Here is a 21,238-nt window from a genome sequence, read left to right on the forward strand (position 1 = left end):
GCGGTTGGTAAGGGTTCCTCCGGCGGTTGGTAAGGGTTCCTCCGGCGGTTGGTAATTTCATTCCTCTCACTGACCCCCCATTACTACTTTTTATAGGGGTTGCTCACAGCCTGATTATTAATTTGAGGGTTGCTCTGGGGTAAAATGGTTGGGAAACAATGACTTGGTTGGCTGGAAGGTGCAATATAGCTGAACACTATGAGGTTAAACTTGTGCACAGGTCATAATAAAACAAGCAATAGTAAGGAGGAAAGAAAGACACCATGCCAGTGCCTCCAGGGGCAGTATTGGCTTTATAAATCTAATGAAGTATCTGAAAGTAGTCCCTGGGTCCCACATGGTGAGGAGAAGGTTAGAGCTAACTAATGGCGTCATATAACCATCTCCTCTCAGGGTATATGATATGCCCAATACCAAACGCCAGCCACAGGATTACTCTTACTTCAAAAACGGCGCGGGCCATTACAAAAATTCGGCGCTTTAGCTTGCAAGGAGTTTGGCGGTTACCTTAGTTACCGCCCTTCCCCCACCCTCAACCAATCGCCGATGCGCGCCAATGCCGGCGCCGAAGCTGAAGTCCCGCCTTTTTTTCTTGTCAAGGAGACTGATACCGAGGGCAGAGTGAGCGCCGGGAGGGGCGCCCCTACTGGGTTACACTATTTGACGAACGTCTTGTCGTCATGCCCTGCAAGCCAATGGGAATCTAACAGGAGGGAAAAGTAGGCAGGGACATGGCAATGGTGACGTCAGAGGGAGAGGATAGCAACTGTTGCCTCGAGACCCCCGGCGCCATAGTGACTGTAGCCGTGGAGACTGTTACTTGCCAACCGGAGACACACGATCAGCAGTGGCCGGAGGAGCAGCCCGGAGACCGCGGGGCCACAACTTTCACATCACCAGGCATCTAGCCGGACGCAGGTGAAGCGCTCACCCGTACAGCCCATCCTGCCACAAGGTTGGGAGGGCAGGGAGCTGGGGTGAAGGAAGTAGATAGGAATAATGGTGGAGAGGAAGAAGTACATGCATCCAGCGATCGGGCGTTTTATATATTAAACGTTTATGCTGCCGGATGTCATAAAGAGTGAATTGTACTTATATACATAGATATTTTGTATTCATAACTCGGCTGCATCTGGATCCACTTTGCCATGGCCTGGCCAGCGATAATCTAGCTTTTATTATTGAGTAAATCTGAAGTTTTGTGCGGTAAAGTTTAGTGGTTGCCATAGTAGCAAGTACAAATGTGTGTGCCAAATCTAAGATCTAGGAAATAATACTGCGCTTACCCCAAACCATCTGCTAGCCAGCCAGATCTCACCTATAGAACACCTTTTGGGTTGGGGGGGGGTTGCCAATATATTAACTTATGAACAGTTTGTTTCAATATTCATTAAATGCAGTCAAAGAAAAGTAGTGCAGAGGCTTTAAAAGAATAGAAAAGGTGAACAAGTTCATCCTTAGTGAGCCCTTCTACCTCTTTTTTTACCTTTTATTTAAAACTTGAACTTTTTTGGGAAGATCCATAAAAGACATTCCCCTCCTAAGTGTGACAACATTGTTGTGTGATTTGTTGCAGTGTGGTCAGTGTTGTCACACTGTTAAAGGTTGTTCAAGCAATAGATCTGCTGTTTGGGTCAACAAGTAATAATACAGAGAAGCCCCAGACAACAACTGCTGTGTTAATACATAATCCTGCCCTTGGATTTTTGTATTTATTTAAGGGAGATTCCAGGAATGTGCCCAGTAGCAGATCATATTGGGGAAACCTTTTTATTGTGCTTGCATTGGCATGATCCTGGCTGTTGTGTACTAGCAGCTGATGCGGCCACTTTTGTAGTGATCAGCCCCATGCAGGAGTAAAGTTCATCTGAAATCAAACACTCTGAACAGCACATCTGATTGATCTAGATGACTTTTTTTTCCTGCATTCAGGTTGAACAGATGTGATCTTTCTGCTTTCCCACACACCTGTTTTATTCACCTTTACAAAAAGCTTTACATTAGTTAAACTTTTTCCTATAGTCCCCTTGTATTTTTGTATGTTTTATCAGGAGTGTTGTTGGTCTTTTGTGTTATCAAACTAATCTTTCTGTCATCTCGGTTAAAATTAGTTTATTTGTGATGCTTTAATATTATTTATGTGTTCTGATCATCTATGTCACTTCCTGGCTCCATCCTGTGTTTCCATGGCATCTTTAAATCTACTGGAGAGGATTGTTTATTTTTGTTGCCCTTGGTTACATCACAGCTGGCCTTTGCTATGTGCACTGGCTACGTTAGCATTATTGTGTAGCAATAGCAGGAAGCAAGAACAAAGCCCGAACCTTTTTTTGGCTAAAATAAAGTCATATTTTGTTGCTATGGCATTGGAGCAGGTTTGAAATACTAGCAATATGGAGGGTCTGTTGATAATTTTAGTTTTTGGATGCAAAAAGGCAAACCATTTTATAGTTTTGGGTTCAGTGGGGAAGAGTCTGTGAACTTTTTTTTTGCTGTCTGTGTCTCTGATTTGTATTGGTGGCCATTATCATTAAAACAAAGTGAGGGGAAATCCAAAAGAGGTGTCCCCAGAAGGTGTGAAGAGGGATCTCCCAACAGGGACATTTTTACCAGGGACTGAGGAGAATTCCCCTCAAATTTCCTCTAACTTCCTGCTTTGGGGAGTAAGTGGCAATATAGCTGGTGTACACAGACCCCAAGAATAAACTAATGAGGGGTTTAACCCTTCCCTACTCCACACAAAAGAACAACATATTTGCCATACATACTCTTTACCATTCAAATGTAGTATGCACATTAAACTAAATTTTATTTTATAGTGGGTGATATAATTTATTCTTTAAAAGCAGAAACTTCATATCACAACCACTGAATTGAAAGCAGACAAGAGTGGCCTTAATGTTTTATATATATATATAATATATATATATTGTATATATAATATATATATTTATTGTATAAACACTTCTGTTATTGAATTTGCCTTGTCATCTGAAGTAATCATGTAAAATTAATGAATGAGCTTGCCAGTGAATGCTGCATTTTATGTTGCTGTTCTGCTATGGTACCCCAAATGGCATTGTTCCTGTGTTGTTGCTATAGTAACTGCTGGCAGAGTTTTTGTGTACATCTTATGGCCGGAGACTGGTAGTCTCTCACCCCATGTGTCTTATTAATGTCGCTCAGGACAGAGTTTAGCATTAGGATTCCATGGTGCAAGCACAACTTTTCTTGCAGGATAGAAAACCAAAGCAACAATCTAATGATGTTGCTATGGGCAGTAACCCTATCATTTCTATAGTTTTAGTGTACTGTATATAATCCTTGCAGTGAGGCCTTTCCTTGCTGCGGCAAGTCTTAAATCCTCTTGCACTGGGGGGTGAGTGAAAAGCTTTTTTTATTTTTTTTTGGTTAATTTTTAAAGTAAAACTTTTATAAAAGAATTATCTAAATTGCTATTGCTAATCTCCATTGTCCCTTCAGTTCTTTAAATCCCAGTTTCTATTATGAAAGCCAGTTTGGTCTTTATTTATGGTCAGGTTACTTTAGAGTAATTCCTTTGTTGTTGAGTTACAGAATTTTGTCTTTCTGTCAAAACGTTATAAGGTGGTAGGGTGATGAGATAAGGTCCTAGAGTGCTGGACTTTTTTTTTAATGGATATTTCAGTCAGGCACAGCCACTTTTTTGAAGACAATTCTTTATGGCTCGATGGCCCCAAATGAGATCTTATTAGATTAGTAGGAAGGAAAGAGTATGGTCAACCGTAATTGTTAGGAGGGCAACAGGTTTTGATTTCAGAAGTCCATCAAATTTGTGCCCAGAAATAAATTTAAGCGTTAAGGTAAAAAAGTCAAAGTTGTACTCTTGGAAGTAAACATTAGTGCTAATATAAAATAGCATTTCGGATGTTACAAATCCCCTAAAGTGCTAATATGCCAAGAAACTAGGTGGCTTGGTTATTGCCTGCCTTTACCAATTGGGCACAAAGTTTGCCATCACTTATGGATATGGAGCTGAAGAAAAGGGTAAGTCAGCCCTTGCAAATGTAGAATAATATATTAGGGTGTCATAGGACACCATTGATACGAGAACAGCAAATATTCTACACTAAATTATATCTGCTTTTTACATTGTACAGCTTGAGAGTTTTAGGATAAAGGTCATTTGAAGTCTGACATTTATTATCTTGTCATTTGCTTGACTTCGCATGCTGTTTCCCAACTTGTTAGCATTTGTTATTTTATCAAATCACAGAGCCTCCTAGTTTTTGAATTATGTTCTACGATTAGTGTTTCCGATAGCAACTCTGCCTTTTAGATGGCATTCTGCACATTGACTGTAGTTTGAGCGGAGTCATGGCCTCTATAGCACACAAATCAAGTAATGTGTTGGAGTGGCTATGGCTATTTGGACAACCTTATATATTCCTTCTGACTTATTCACAGTAAGGTGCATGACCAGCTGGTTCCCCTGCAAAGCTTCTCTCAGCTTGCTGATACAATGAAAGCTAACACATAAATCCTGGTGGAAGGATGGTGCAGAGGCAGCTGTAAAGGCTGCATGAACATCTGATTAGAGCTTATTAAGAACGGGACAGGTAAATTATGTTTTACACCAGAATGGAAGGGGAGGAAAGACTGAACTTCCATCTTGTCTTTCACTTCCTCTGTTCTCTTAAAAAAAAAAAAAAAAAACTTTCACTGATTTTTACTGCTCCTAGGCTGTGCAAGACCTGCTTGCAGATAACTCTAATGTTCCTTTTACACTTCTTCGCTCTGGTAATGCAACGTAAAACTCATTTTTTTTTTTTCTTGTGTCAGGGCAACAATTTTTTTGAGCGTTTTTGTGGAGTTTAAGTTCTGTGAATGTTCAACATAACGATAATACATGACTACTTATTGGAAAGGTCCTCATGATGTCATCATTCACCTTATTAGTATAGTAGTTGTTACCTAATAATTGGAAGACACCCAGCATCACTTTTGAGTCTGTACTCCATTTCTAGCATTTATCATTGGATGTCCCACTGATGAGCAGACATGGCTAAATATCTGCTATTAAACAGAAAAGTCCCTTTGTAGTTGCTATTGGGACTTTCCTTTCTCCAAGTTCATGGCCATGTCCCACCATCTGCCATTCTATGGCCAATTAGGTCTGGCCATGAGGAATTCACAATGAATATTGGGATGGAAGGTGGGAGAGCTTGACTATAGGGTTGTAAAAGATGAAAGCTTACAAGGCCTTTTAAAAATTATATTTCTTTTTACACATGCTATGACATGTTTTTGTAGATTGTACCATGGTCCAAATTCTTCTTGCAATATTTAGTTGACATGAGCAACTTTGGTACTGTTTTTTTGTCAATGTTTTTTTTTATTTATGAAGGCAATGCTTTATTTATTATTTTACATGCCAATTCTTTTTACAAGTATTGCAACTTCTAATCCAGCTGACCATAAATACAAGTAGGGTTGCTTCTGCAGAGAGCAGTGTATATATCAATTTGCAGGCCTGTAATAAGAGCGTTGTGTCATTCCAGTTGGTAGACCAGGTCTATCCCATCACTACTTGGCTGGGCAAGGTTTATTGTCGGAAACAGCTGTGAACATATTCAGGGACTGTCAGTGAATGATCCATGTGAAAATATTTAGGACCTTGATATAGTTGCATTGCTGTTTGCAGTTTCTGTGTATCGCTGGTAAGAATTTACCTAAAAGTGAAGATTTTTTGGTTTTCATTTATTTAAATAACTTGTGGGCAGGCTTTAGAACTAGTGAGTCAGTAGTAGTAGTGTCAGAGGCTTTTAAAGCCTGGAAAAGGTCATCAGGCTCAGTGTGAGCGTGTGCCCCCTTCTCACTTATTGGCATCCCTAATCTTCATTGCATTGTCTTTGGGTTATCGGATGGTGAGAAAAAAAACAAAGTAATGTTATATGCAATTTAATCACAAAATTCTTTTTATTGGACTGATGTCTTTGTCTCACATCCTATTGTGTATGAAATTCCCCCACCTACTAGATTGTAAGCTCTTCGGGGCAGGGTCCTCTCCTCCTGTATCACTGTCTGTATTAGTCATTTGCAATCCCTATTTAATGTACAGCGCTGCGTAATATGTTGGCGCTATATAAATCCTGTTTTTTAATAATAATAATAATAATAATAATAATGTCTTTGTCTGCATTATTCTTATCCTCATTTAAATCTGAACGTATGAGAATGAAAATTTGAATATTTTTTTTCTTTTTTTCATTGGTCTAATATTTTTAAGGTTAAAAGCAAAAGGTAAATAACAAACGTATGTGAGTATAGCTCTTCAGACATTGAAAGGGTTAAGGTCTATGCGGGCAGATATTTGTTTTTCTGTAAGATACAAGCTATAAACCTCCTCCGCGCCACCTGTATCCTAATGCCTCCAGGCGCTATTTAAAATACGCCGGCATCACTGTGTTTTCATATTTAACTTTGGTCACCATGGTTCCCATTCTAAACACAAGGGGACTTCCCGTGCATTTCACTGAGTGGGGACACCTACTGGTCAGACAAGCACAGTTGTAATAAGCGTCACTTCACTCCCCCTTACACATCGAACTGCTAAATCTGACCATGGAATCTTTTGCTTGGAAAGTAGGCAAGCACATTTTTAAACTGGACCCCCTGCTGTCTGTTTGTTGCAGCATCCTAGCAGTTTTTTATTATTTTTGATGGTTGTTTCGCTATATATGTGAGGTGGATAGTTTACATGGTATTTAGAGGCCTGATAAGGGTAAATATTTAATGGATCCTTTCAATAATGTGCTAAGGTAACAAAGTATGCGTATGCCTCTCTTCTGCCTTCATTTAAAAAAAAAAAAAAAAAAAAAAACCACAATTAAAATACTTTATTTCTGCAGCCATGTTTAACCGTTTCAACCTAGCATATAATGTACTGCTACTTCCTTTTTTTATCCATTTCTTATAGCAGTCTATATCTTTGACTATAAAGGTGATATTGGCAAGCTATGACTTGATGTATGAAGCATATGATACATCTCTGCTCAGGAAGTGGTTGACCTTTCCTCAATTGATAACAATTCCTCAATGAATAACAATTCATTGGTGCTCATGCTGGCTTCAATATGTCACTGATTTGAGGGCAATATGCAGACTAGGAGTCAGATTAGCAGACTAACATTGCTAACTTTTGGAGAATTGGCACGTGACTGATCCAAGTCTGTAATTTAGAAACTACTAATGTCAGATTTTTTTCAGGTCAGCAATGGCAATCTGTAAATTGCTGCCTTATCTTTTTGTCTTTTTATGGTCACGGTTCCGAAATTCAGTGATTTTTAGTGCAATGCAAAAGTATGAATCCAGTAAGTTCTATACACAAGGTATCAAAAAATGTCATTTAGAGCTTGCACCTACCACCTGCGAAACCTTTTCTGACTTCGGGTTGAATAATTAGTTCACCTAAACACTTGGCCACTCATCATTCGTTCTTTATTGAGCATTCCCTAAACAATGTGTGTGATTTCAGTTGTCTGCTCATTGATACCGTTCTCTGGTTGTTACATTCAATTTAAAATTTCTATGGGCTCTTTTAGAAGAGGTTAATAATAATCTGGGTGGATCCCTAACTTCCTTGTGACCCCTCTGTGCTCAGCACAGTAACATTGAGCTCATACAGCTGAGTCACCAGCCTGTTCCTCATTACAAAGGAAGATTGGGTTACACAGGGGAAGGAAAAAGTGTGAATATGGCTGAAAGGCCTGGCACATTTGTTTTCTACCACTTGAACTGTAACCTTCTTTGAAGTACAAATATACAATATAAACATTTAGATCATAAACACATTTTTAATTTATAGTAAATTAAAAAAAACACAGACACACAGGGCTCCAGATTGATTTTAGGTGATCCTGTCATGACTTAAAGCATTTCCTATGTAGCAGTGCTAAAGTGGAGACTTTGTGATGCCTGAAATCTATCCCTGTGAGAAACAATTGGAATTGCATTTGGCAAACTTGGTGTATCAAACTATAATTTTTTAATTGTTTATTAAATTAGAAGCATTGAAAATTTCAGCAAAAGCAAACACAAAATTCAGATGTCACTTCTAAATGCATAATACTTCCTCTCGGTGACCAGGGGAAAGATTTCCCAAATTCCAGACTCTGATAAGCATTAATATCTGCTTGGTTGTTTAATCTAAAATAGCCATTTTTGTAAGTATTTTCCTTTCATGTTAATGTTTTACCGACTTAAAAATTATTTTGTGGATTCAAATAGGGGAAAATTTCGGTTTTGCTTGTTGCCATGTGGGAAGTGTAGGTGGCAGTCCACAATGATTTGATTGTCCTCAATAATATTATAAAAAGTAGTATAAAAATACTGTAGTACAATTAAAAGACTCGTACAGCTGAGAATTTATATGTTCGTATTTTAGTTTGTAAGTTTGTTGTCTACAAATGTTGTGTTTAAAGGCCTTGCTATTTTTTACATATGTAAGATTCGAATAGCTAGATAAGATTACCAGAATTCCTAGACCTGCTGGGTTGCGACGATATTATAACTAAGTGATGGTGTCATGTTTCCCTTGCACTACACATAATGTAAAATAATCATAACCTGGGACTGTGGCTTCAATAGCATGATGCCTTTGCAATGGGCTTGTTGCAAAAGTATCTTGCTCTTGAAGCCACTCCTTCCCCCTCCCAGAAATGTAATTTAATGTTTTTAATGGGGTTGGCCTTCAAAGTTCAGTAGCAGACAACAAATACAACCAAACAGTGAACTTGACGGTCAGGAATTTTACTTGCCATCCTGGAAACTTGGAGAAAAGTAGAGCACCCCAGCTTCAGGGGGAGAAATAAATAAAGCGAGCATTGGTCTTTTGGCTACCATTGCATATCATTCCACTGGCATGGAGTGATTTTGTCCCTACATACTTTTTTGTGATTGTGTCTTTGTCATATCTAAATATAGAAGGATCCCAATTTCGGGTAAAGTACATAACTTTGGTAAGAAACTCAATCCAATGCACCCAGTAATTTTTATCTCATCATGTTTGGAAGGACCAGTGTCTGAGTGACACTTAGGGCAGGAAGCTGTAATGTTCTCAAAGATGGAGAGTCTAAAAGGAGTATAGTATGCCTTTTGTATCATTTTTAGCTGAAGGACTCCTATCTTTAACCAATATCCTAGAGGAGATATATCATGTGGGAATTTCATTCCAGTCTTCGTTATCTAATGTGGGCATACCCGCTTTTCATTCCTGCAACTTTTTGGGTATTTTCCTAGACAAAGCCAATGTAATGGGTTTGGCTTTTTTTGATGATTGGTACAATGTCTCCCTACCACTATTATATAGTGTGTAAAGCTCTGCTGACCTGTTTCTTTATTAGACACTATAACAAGCATAAGTTTGTATTTCCCACCAAGATATTTCTAATCCTCCTCAACCAATTTTGTAATGTACTTACCTCTACCATACTGTTCAACCAAAAAGATTACTGTACTAACTCTTGATGTGACTTTTGCTATTTGATAAACTGACTGCTATTTGGGCAGAAGTGATTTGTTTTTTTTTTAATATTTAATCTATAGTGAGCAGGACAACCTAATATACACCTTTTCTTGTACAAAATGATAAGTCTGGTTGCAGGTAAACAAACTGCATACTGTATTTTAACATACATGTTGTTGCATGGATTTCTGCTTTAATTGCACTGTAGACTGCAGAGAAGTTTAGTGCCTGGCCTTCAATGCTAGGTCTGTGTTAAAGGTAAATGGTTTAGGTACTAAGTTGATGAAGAATGTATTGTGGTTTTACAACTTGGAGTCCTCCTTGCTTCCTTTCTAGCATTAATATGAAGTAGGAATTCTTGTAATTTCTCACACAGTCTCCAAAATTTTGTTAGCATTTCTAAGGTCCCAAGTGATTTCACTGGTGTCATTGTAAAACTGTCTTTCCAGTAGTGTATCGGAAGTTTGCTTCTTTTCTTTTGCCACAATATATAATATAATAAACTGCTGTATCCTACACAGCCCAAAGCTTCTTTTTCATTGTCAGCCCAGCTCTATATGCAGACATAAATCTTCATTTTCTTTGCCCTCCTCTACTTATCAGTCGTATTTCATTTGATCACTTCTCTTGTGTGCGCTGTGAGCTTTCTTTATTTAGCTGTCATATTTGCATCAATATCTTGCTTCAAGGGGGTAAAGTAATTGGAGGGTGGGGGTTATTGTTAGTAAAAGGTATTGAGAAGGATACTGAAAGGAAATTTCTATGTGTGGGAAGGAAATAGGAATATTTTACTAGTACAGTATGCTGATATAAATTGGTGTAACATCTATAGTGAACTTTGGCAAATGTCTAAGTTTGCGTTGATTTGCTGTTGTCTTTTACTATTCACTGAGTTGTGAATAATCTTTACCTTGCTCTCTTGCGTGTTTCAACTTGCCATTCTCTGGAAGGGTTTTTTGTTCCCTTATTTTCCTTTCTACACTCCTGTGAGAACACATTCTTAAAATTCCTTTATGCTGCACAGCGGCTGATTATGAGCTTTAATGGCAACCCCTAGTGAGGACGCCAAATTATCATTACAATCGGTGTATAAATCCCTCATGGCCTGGAATACATTTCAGTTTCAGTGTTGAATATACACTGCACACTTTAATGCCAAAATTATCTTTATTTTGTTTTTGTTTTAAAATTCATTGCTGGGCTGACTGGAACAGTTTTTATGAGTTAGCGATAGTTATGTGGGTTTGGACAGTTTTAGAATCTGAAACATCCAGTATTAAGTGAATAAGTGTATAGCCGTATATGCACAGAGAGCTTTGTGCTCTCATTATAAATGTAGTTTTGCATATCATAGTGTTTGAACTGTTTCTATTGATAGATATATCTTAAACTGTGTGTGTTTAAGTCTTCTAATACGTTTTAGGTTCTGGCATCCATTATGTCTGTTAATTGAGAAATGAGAAACACTCGCTAGTAGTTCGTTGTAGCGGAGAGCCGGAATAAACATTATCTGTCCTCCACCCCCCATTTCCCTCCGTCTGGTATAATGGATGACACATTGCCTGGTAATGGTAGAGAGCAGAGCAGCATACAGTAAGGGAGGGGGAGTGGAGTGTGTATTGTTTAGTTTGGGATGTAATCTCTGCGTTGCTCCGCAACAAGCTCGTGGAGATGGGAGTGGACTGCAGTTGCTTCTAGCAACCGTTGTTTGCAGAGCAACAATCCAGAGGAAAGCAAACAGAGCCAAGCAAGGCAGGCTGTGCTTTACACATGGAGCATCTGCATCTGTTTTTCTGCTGATTAAACATAGTCTGACTTGCACTCTCCGGCACTTAGCTGTAAACTCTGCTCTCTCTCTCTCTATTTATACAGGTTTATTTATATAGCTGTCTGCAGCCAGAGCACAGACATGAAATATATGGATTTTCTTGCAATGCAAAATCTCATTGGGAGGTATTGGGAATAACTGAGGAATTTAAATATTACCAAAACTGTCTCGTATATAATAGTCTGTAACTGGCATTTTTAGCGAGAATTCTTGTTTATCCCCCACCCCCCGCCCCCTATTTATGGCCAAAGAAAATTGTTTGGGTTCCAAAACTTGTACTTGCTGTGAACATGTGTAATTTACCAGGGGTTTCCATCCACTTTCTAGGCATATATCCTGAAAATAGGCAGGTAGCAGAGACACATACTGAAGCTGGTCCTGTATGTTGGTATTAATGTCTGGCTGCTGTTAAGTAGCAGCTAAGAATAAATTAGATTTTATCTATTTAGCACGTAAGGAAATAGATTCAATTAACTGTTAATTTAATGCCAATGTTTTATGATTTCTTTAGCAGACAGCAACATGCAAAGTTCAGACAGCGGCTCAGATTCTGCGACCTCAGTCGCTCTACGGACCTCTGCATCGGCCCAGGCTCCGGTAGTTCAGCCAGTACCAGCTTCTCAACAGGTAATACCTTCCTATCAATCTGTTTTTTATATTTTCTTTTCAATTCCAGCTCCAAATTTCAGAGTAGCTCGGTATTAAAATAAATAAATAAATAATTTTCATTAGAGGGCGAACTTTTGCTACTCAAAATAAAGGAAGGAAATGGCAAGGGAACATTCCACCCCTTTTTTTTTCTCTGTAGTTTGTAGTCTCTGACTTTGTGATGCAGATAACTACATTAACCATGTTTCTACTTAGAGTAGATAATGGGGCTCTGTTGAAATAGGGGTCCTGCACTTTTGAGAAAAGTTGGGTAACCTCCTATTTTTTAATAATAACACGTATATTGATGCAACTGGACATTTACACAGTAACATACTGATGAAAATGTGGATATCCACTTTCTGCCGTAAAAATGGGATTTCAAAGATAAACTACTCATAAAGATAAACTACACATAAATTACATCAAATGTTTGATGTGATTTATGTGTAGTAGCGTGGAGGGTTACCCACTTTTGCAGCTCCTGGTGTATACATATTCAAACCAACTGTTTTTTTTTTTATCTTTAGCACTCCCTGCAGGTATTGTGGCATGAACCAAAAATACAGCAGGTCTCTAGGACTATACATTTGGAAACCCATGCAAGATCCAAAGCTAGCAACATTCCCTGCAAAGTAAAAGACAGGGAAGAAAAAGCTTGATTAAATGCTTAATTGTATTTGGCTGTCGAGCTTAGTATACAGTACAGGTTCTGGCATGGTGGGAGTGCTCAGTAGGCATTAGAAGCACATTCTGAATTTTCTCTATTACCTCTGTGAGGCCTCTGTGGTATCTGGAAGTGACTTCCCTTATGTGCATTCATTCAGTCAGGCAAGCCAGACAAATATGACCATTTCTACATATCGGACCACCTTCTAATGTATATCAAGGTCCTAATTTGTGCTTGTCTGACACAACTAAAGTTGCTTCTGGATATTGCATCCTTTTTTATAGATGACAATCAATTTGTATAATTAACTTTAGATGGTGAAAATGACAGCTGCATATGTAGGTTTAACCAGTGGTATAGAAAGAAGTATTTTAAAGTGTTTTGTTACCTTTATAAGAGGAAAATGGCCAACTCTTTTTCTGTTAATCACTCTTTCCTTCCAGAGGAGTTTGTCTCAGTCATCTGGCTCTGCTCCCAAAGGAGCACATGGTCAAGGTGTGCAAAGAGCTCACCAGATACAGCAGCAGGTAACAGACCTCCGACGGTCTAAGCATGGAGTCTGGCTGCTACTAATTACACTGCCTACCTATCATATATAATGTATTCAATGTCTGATAGTACACATCTGCTCTGAAGATTAATGCATTTTTGCATTAAAACCATAACATATTACTGCTGATAACTACAGTGTTTCTCTCCTAGTCTAATACAACTGAATATTTAAATATCAAGCAGAACATAAATATTATAATATATAGAATATAGGCTAGAGGTTAGAGGTTAGACAGATAATTTAACTGAAACTAGTCATGCCCAAAGTGTAGTTTAATTCCTAATTCTATCCAAAACTGTAAGCTTTGTCTGTGAGTGAGTCTTTGTCAATATTTGTGTCTATGGTTCCCCTCATTGGGCCTGATTTTAATAAAGTTCTGCAAGGCTGGAGAGGATACACTTTCATCAGGGAATTTGGGTGATCCAGCAAACCTAGAATGGATTACTTAAAAGTAATTTGATATTTGTTAGCAACTATTTTCAATTCTGGACCAGATCCATTCCAGGTTTTCTCACCCAACTTCACTGATGAAAGTGTATCTTCTCCAGTCTTGGAGAGCTTTAACCGCCTGAGCGGTAACCCCAAATGTATTTCGGAGTAGAAAAAAGACAGAATAACCCTGAATGTAGCTAAAACAGTGAAATACAATAGTAAATAGAGCCTTACCTGGTCCACCCGTGTCCTCCTTCACGATCCCCATCCTCTCGCTTCCTCTGTTGGGGGTCGGGCGGGAATTTCAAATCTATTTGTATTGCATTCAATACAAAAGAACTGTATGAATGCAATACAGTGGATTTATGTGTGTAAAAGCAGTACATTGTCTTTCATGAAAATTTATTTCACGGTATAATATAATAGTATGATTATATTTCTTTTTTTTAAAAGCATATTTTTAAAAACAATTAAAATAATTTATACTACTGTAAAATAAATTTTCATGAAAAACAATGTACCGCTTTTAGACAGATCCAGACAGAAATGAACCGCCCAGGAGGTTAATAAATCAGGCCCTAAATGTCTCTTGTCAGCTGTCACATAAAACTGAAACAGAGAAAAATCCTGGTAACACAGGTCACATTTAAATCGGAACTAAACCCTCCTATCTATACCCTGCTGAAGACTGTGTTGCCATCCTATCTTCTGGTTAGATCTGTCATTGTACTGAACATGGGACTGGCAATAATACCAGACCTTAGAGGGTTTCAAAAATTGAGGGACCAGCATATGAGTATACTGTGAACTGTGACTGTTATAAATAGATCTTATAAATATAAACAAGTAGATCTTATGAATATAAATAGAGATATTACTTGAATGTAACCAGAATGCAAAGAAAAACACTGCAGACAATGACATATTCAAGGTTTTGATAACATTTATTGAACTTTTCTATCTTGAACTTCTTTTGAGAAACCATTTTGGGTTTTCTCTTTAAAATCCATACAAAATCTGATATTTAGTATTCTTGCCATGCTTGTTATGTGTACTCATGTCTCTAATTTTGTAATAATATCTGAGTTATGCCATGCACATTACATACAGCTCTGTGTTGCAGTGCCTTTCACTTTAAATAGCACATAAGCACGCTAAGGATAGCACATGCGGTGCATTTGAACAGGCTGTCTTGGTGCTATACCACAAAACAGGTTAAAATGGGTGCTTGGACTTCTCTGATTAACAATGATGTTGCCATTTTGAAAGCTTTAACGTTGGGGCCGTGCCAACCCTAAGCTAACGAGGGAGAAATGGGCTTCTTCTAACAGTACAGCCTTGTCCAGTTGCATGACTTACAAGTTTTATTGCATGTGTCTGTGATATGTGTTTCCTGAGGCTTTTGTAAAAAGTTTTTTTTTTCTCAAATGTTTTTATTGTTTTTACTATTATTTAGTTTTTGATAGAACATAGAAATGTCACCTGTCTTTTTTTGTTCTCGTGACACCAGGTAAAGAAGAGAGGAGACAACTTACCCCACAATTTAATTTTTCCTAAAGTTCTTTTTCTGCTTGGTGTATAAAATAAAATAATTATTTATAATAAATATTTTTTTATAAAATATTTTTTTTGTAATTGTATGAAGGAAAAGTTATAGAAGAGTGGTGCAGGGAAGTAGTTTCATTTTTTTAGTTCCATTATTTAGTGAATATATGTGTGTATATATATATATATATATATATATATATATATATATATATATATATATATATATATAATTTCCATTTTTCCAGAAAAATAGTAATTGGTTATGTGAGTAAATCAATGTTATTTTGTAATAATAAAACACTGTTGTTGTTGTTGTTGTTGTTGTTTTTTTTCTCATAAATATGACATTTTCATAAATATTAATTTGCCTTAACAGGTTCAGACAGTTCAGCATGTCTATCCAGCACAGGTGCAGTATGTGGAAGGGGACACCGTGTACACCAATGGAGCAATGTAAGTTGTGTGTGTTTTGAACATATAAGATTAGGTTAAAATATATGTTTTGTGAGGCAATTTCCCCAATTTTTATGAACTAGCCGGTAAAACAGATTTTTTTCAAACACAACATCAACTCGATGAAGTAGTCTGTGATATTGGGCTATTGTGATAATTTCTTCTAAAGATATGCCCAGTTATGTTGGGCTTTCATATCTTGTACATAAACTAGCATTTGTTATAAACGGATTTGTCTGTCTGGTGGTACTTATTTAAACTTTTTTTTGTTTTGTTTTTTTTGTTTTTTTTACAGCCGGACAACATATTCCTACAATGCTGAAGCTCAGATATATGCTCCTAGTAGTGTGGCCTCATATTTTGATTCCCAGGGTGGAGGTGCCCAAGTGACCACTGTGGTCTCCACTCCCACTGCCATTCCTTCCCATAGTATGGTGGGCATTGCCATGGATGTGGGTGGAAGCCAAATCATCTCTAGCTCTGGAGCATACCTGATCCATGGCGGCCTAGACAATTCTCGACACTCTTTATCTCATACTTCACGTTCTTCCCCGGCCACGGTACGTATAGGAAACCTGCATTATTATTTTGCCGCCGTGAATTGCTTTGTATTACCTATTTTAAATGCCAACTAATGTGTCATAAATGGAAACTATTTTAAAGTAAATTAGCAGTATACCAGATTCCAGTATAAAACTTTTTTTGGAGTCCCATAAAGGCAAATGTAAGGTTTCAGGGGTGACGGTAGTCCTCTATCCCAAGGTGTCTCCCTCTGCATGTCACCTTAAGAAAGAATAATTTCGTGTGACTGAAACTGTTCTGAGAAGAGTGTAGTAAAGTTAATTGGAAGCTGGTGTGCCAGCATTTTTCATTAACAGTTTTGCTGGATACCACTATATGCTGAGCATCATCTTTAAAATAACAGTGTAGCTGTGAGATGAATTGTTAGGACTTAGATTCTAATTACTCTCTTAACCAAACAGCCTTTTTTTAATACCTAATTTTGTTTCCCAAGAATGGTAGTCATTGAGACAGAAAGCAAATTGAAACCTCTGAATGGACACATACAGCAATAGAACATATTCATAAATTGCTGTAATTTTTAAATGTCAAGTTTACATTGATGTTTTGGATCCCTTTTAGAGAGATGCCCCTTCAGTTCGTAGGTGGAAAATCATGGCAAAACACTTTGAAGAGACTTCAACAACAATTACCCACTCCACCTACTAATTTCCTAATGTACCTTGCATGAACCTGCAGCTGCCTACCCACCTCACTCGCTAACTTTTTGCTGTATGCTTAGGGGAATGTACATGAATATAATAAACGTGATACGTTTATGCTTTTAATTTTTTATAACTGAATGAGATGCCCCTGTAAGTTTTGTTTAGTGTTTGTCTTGTGTTTTACATAGTCTACCTAAAGCACAGGGGGGCAAAGTGACTCCACTCTTTATGCTATATATTACATTTTTTATTTTATAATATGAATCATGCTGCAGGAGAATTTGAACAGCCTGTCAGCTCCTAGGCTTTAGACTCCAATGTGGGTGGTAAACTTCTCTAATGGAGCTTACAAAAGGTAAAAGAAGACTTTAGGTGACTATGCCTGGCAGACCCCATCTACGCTTGAATTGTCATTTTTGTAGTAATGTTAGAGTGTAATAATTTGTTTACAACTGTTAAAATAGGAGAATCTACTTTCATCCTGTGTAATGTATTTCATTGTGTAATGTAATTTTGAATTTTGTAATTCATACTTGTTATTGCTATAAAATAGGTGGAAAAAAATAACATTAATGACGTTTAATTGGTTAGGATATCATCATGCAGGTGTCATTGCCCAACTTTGGTAATAATAGATTGCCCCCCCCCCCCCCCCACCCCACCTTGTTCTTTTCAAAGACATGTTTAGTATGTTGGTATTGAAGTGTTTGACCAAACCTGACTTTAGAACCCACATAAAGAGCACATTTCGTTTATCAGTACTAGACTCTAATTTTGTTTTTAATGGTTTGGTCTCCCTATTTTTTTTTGTATGTATATAATGTGTCTCCCTGCTTCTTATCTACTATAATCATTCTTAGATTCTTCTAAATCTTTCAGCGCATGTTGCAGAGCCAACAAAGCTTTCAACACAAGTTCACCTTTCCAGATGCACATACTCAGGGCTCTTTGTCTGACATTTCCTCTGTTTTTTGCATGCTCTCTCTGTAGCTTGAAATGGCGATTGAAAATCTACAAAAAAATGAAGGCATCACCTCTCACAAAAGCAGCTTGCTCAACAGCCATGTAAGTTCACCTCTAACTTGAGTCTGCTTGCAAAGACCTCGGCTTGTGTTAGGAGCTTCGAGTGTGCATGTTCATAACCCTAAGATGGATATGTCCTTTTTTTCAGCCTAACAGTCTATGATCAAAGTTCACAGTTAATAGAATGACACACCAAAGATTGGTATCTGTTTATTTGTATTTGTAAACTCCTATTTTATTACATTGAAGCTGGTATATAGAAACTCTTGATCAATATACTGTATGCAGATTTCCTACAAGCATACTGCTCTATCCATTGAACCTATAGCACTTGCTCAACAACAAGATATCATTTTAAAGAGTGTTTGCTTTTTGTCATTTTCTGTGAAATTTTTCACTGACTAGTTAGTGGTAACAAGACCTTAGCTCTATTTTGACAAATAAGTATGCTACTACCATATATATTCAAGTGTAAACCAATATTTTGTACTCAAAATGCCATTGGAAAAATAGGATGTTTGGTGATGCCCAGTGGCATGTCCTGGAACTGTATATATATCTAATTTAAAGGATTACTGAAAAGGCAAGATCTACTGCTGGCCAACAATAATTCACAAAAAATCAAAAGCGAATTACCTATTATAAATGTAAAAGTACAAAAGTGTTTTGTTTTGTTTTTTTATTTACAAAAAAACAAAAAAAAAATACTGAGCCTATGTGCTTTTAATCACCCCCCCCCCCTTTTTTTTGTTTTAGAAAAATAACACACCCTGGATGTAACTAATTACAATAATGGTATTGGCACTTTTGAGTGTTTTATTGGCACTTTGGTTTTGAATGTTAGCTGTGACGGCTGCATATTGATTGCGCCCTAGGTTTATACTGAAGTATTTTTTCTCTTTGTGTGTGTGTTTTCTTTTCTCCAGTTAAAAGTAGGTTAAAAGTAGGTAAACGTTTTTTTTATCAGGTTATTTTAGTGTATATATGGTTACATCAATGTCTATAAAATCTGCTCAAACATGGCTGATACTTAGCCTGCACAGAAGATTTTAACTTTGCTGTACTTGCTGATCATCACTTGCGTTTCATAACTGTCGCTTTAATGCTGCAAAACTACTTTTTAGACTGTGCCCTGTGTTAAAGACACAGATTTGCTTTGTGTTACAGGGCTATCTTTTTTCTGTTAACGTGATCTTCTTTCTATTATTCAGCTTCAGTGGCTGCTTGATAACTATGAGACGGCAGACGGTGTTAGCCTTCCAAGAAGTTCACTGTACAACCATTATTTACGGCATTGCCAAGAGCACAAGCTGGATCCAGTTAATGCAGCTTCATTTGGTAAATTAATACGCTCGGTGTTTATGGGACTGCGGACAAGACGCCTTGGCACCAGGTTAGCATATTGTAACTGGATCAGATCAGCAGAGTTCGATAGTTTTACCGAAAGCTGGTATACAAGCTATGCTATACTGTATATGCTACGGGTAACTTGTTAATGATTTAATGTGTGTGTGTATGTATGTATTTATGTGTGTGTGTGTGTGTGTGTGTGTGTGTATATATATATATATATTATATATATATATATATATATATGCGAAATGTTGAGATGCTCACTACTTCTCTAATATATTTAGAAGTTTATTTTTCCACAGCTCCAAATTTTTGCTTAATGCTTAAAAAAATGTGTTACTAAACACTTATCACCTAATGTTTAACGTTCTTTTACTTTGTGCTTTAGGGGTAACTCAAAATACCACTATTATGGCATCAGGTTGAAACCAGATTCCCCACTTCACAGACTTCAAGAAGATATGCAGTATATGGCAATGAGACAGCAACCAATCCATCAGAAGCAAAGGTCTGCAAACTTTGTGCTTGTTTAGACATAAAATGTGTTGAAATACTGTTTTTGTAATAGAGCCTGTCTTTGTAACTTTTATAAGTAGAATGGCAACAGTATTTTTCATTGCTGCTTTAATCTAGAATGGTCAAAGTGTTCCATGATTATATGTTCTTTAAGAATAATATTTCGCAGAATAAATCAAAGTGAATTGTTGCATTTTTAAGTTACATTTGATTTATAACCCTTTTTGTAAAATTCAGGTACAGACCTACACATAAGACCGATGGCATGACAGATGGCACGATCAGCAGCCAGCACACCTCTCCAGAGCAGTCTGTTGCTGCTCAGAGCCAACATCACCAGCAGTTCATAGGTAGAGTTTGTTTGTGTGTATGTGGACCCCTGATCAAATATAAATGTTAGCTTAATAATTATAAATACACTAATATTTATATTGTATTATTTTTTATTGTCTAGATACTTCCCATGTGTTCCCAGATTTTCCTGATCTAGATCTAGGAGGTGTAATGCTACCTGAAAACATTACTATGTCTGATATAAAGAATTTGCAGCTTATGTACCGACGACACTGTGAGGTGAGCAACACTGTGCTATTCATTGCAAGTTTGGATTAAGTGTATGATGACCAGTTTGGGAGTTTATTTTTCTTAGATGAATAAGTAGCTGTACCAATGTGGGCACACAGCAGAGTCTTGGCTTTCCTTAATGGTAGTCTTAAGCTAACATTTATTACTGTTCCAATTCTGTAATTCCTAGCTCAGTAGCTTTTGTGTGTATGCTGCCAACTATGGCTTAGAGAAGTGTTTCTCAAACTATGTGTTGGGACCCAATTCGGGTAGAGGATGTGTTTACAATGGGTCGCCACTTGACTGTGCTGCCTAGTTTGTCCAAGCAAGAAATTAGTGGTGAGTGATATAGTAGACTGACTGACTGACAGACACACATGGGAACTAGAGATGGGGGTGGAGAAGGGGCCATTGGTGTTTTAAATAGGCCAGGTTCAATAGGAGGTCAAATTCAGGTGCTTGCACTATTTTCTTTTTAATATAAGGTGTATTTTTATGTAAGGTACATTTTCCTATGTATGTACTTCCCTCTGGTCAACAATGTCAGAGGCATTCTTCCTACTGACCATCACACAAATGTACTGTGAGCTGTGTATATAGAAATTATAGAAGGGGTTCCCTGAAGATCTGAAAATTATTTCAAGGGGTTCCTCCATGATAAAAAGGTTAAGAAACACTGAGGACAGAGATAATGCTTTATATCTTCAAAAACCTTAGGCAACCGTGGATGTGGTGATGAATCTGCAGTTCCAATATATTGAGAAACTGTGGCAGGCTTTTTGGAACTCTAAACAATCCTCTCCTGATGGCTCAACAGCATTGACAAGGTGAGCAAGACATTTCTCATTTCAATGCAGCTTTTTTGTGTGTAATGATTTACTGCCTTAAAAAGAAACTAACCAACCCCCCCCCCCCCCCC

At 37.5% G+C, this 21,238-nt stretch overlaps 1 protein-coding gene across 8 annotated transcripts in view; it reads left to right on the forward strand.

The window, feature by feature from the left end:
* Positions 1-21,238, forward strand: part of RFX2 (regulatory factor X2) — a 54,592-nt gene that overhangs the window by 23,262 nt on the left and 10,092 nt on the right. For 2 of the 8 annotated variants that reach the window (XM_072405177.1, XM_072405180.1), the window contains exons 3-12: positions 11,845-11,960; positions 13,095-13,178; positions 15,561-15,637; positions 15,933-16,197; positions 17,854-17,928; positions 19,098-19,279; positions 19,628-19,747; positions 19,993-20,105; positions 20,210-20,328; positions 21,037-21,146. In XM_072405177.1, coding sequence (XP_072261278.1) covers positions 11,856-11,960; positions 13,095-13,178; positions 15,561-15,637; positions 15,933-16,197; positions 17,854-17,928; positions 19,098-19,279; positions 19,628-19,747; positions 19,993-20,105; positions 20,210-20,328; positions 21,037-21,146 — 1,250 coding nt within the window. In that variant the 5' untranslated portion in view covers positions 11,845-11,855. Of the gene's footprint in view, positions 1-757; positions 919-11,844; positions 11,961-13,094; positions 13,179-15,560; positions 15,638-15,932; positions 16,198-17,853; positions 17,929-19,097; positions 19,280-19,627; positions 19,748-19,992; positions 20,106-20,209; positions 20,329-21,036; positions 21,147-21,238 lie in introns of those variants that run through there. The other 6 variants (XM_072405178.1, XM_072405179.1, XM_072405183.1 and 3 more) reach the window with 6 other exon arrangements.

Source organism: Pyxicephalus adspersus, chromosome 3, assembly GCF_032062135.1.
Source record: "Pyxicephalus adspersus chromosome 3, UCB_Pads_2.0, whole genome shotgun sequence".
NCBI lineage: Eukaryota > Metazoa > Chordata > Amphibia > Anura > Pyxicephalidae > Pyxicephalus > Pyxicephalus adspersus.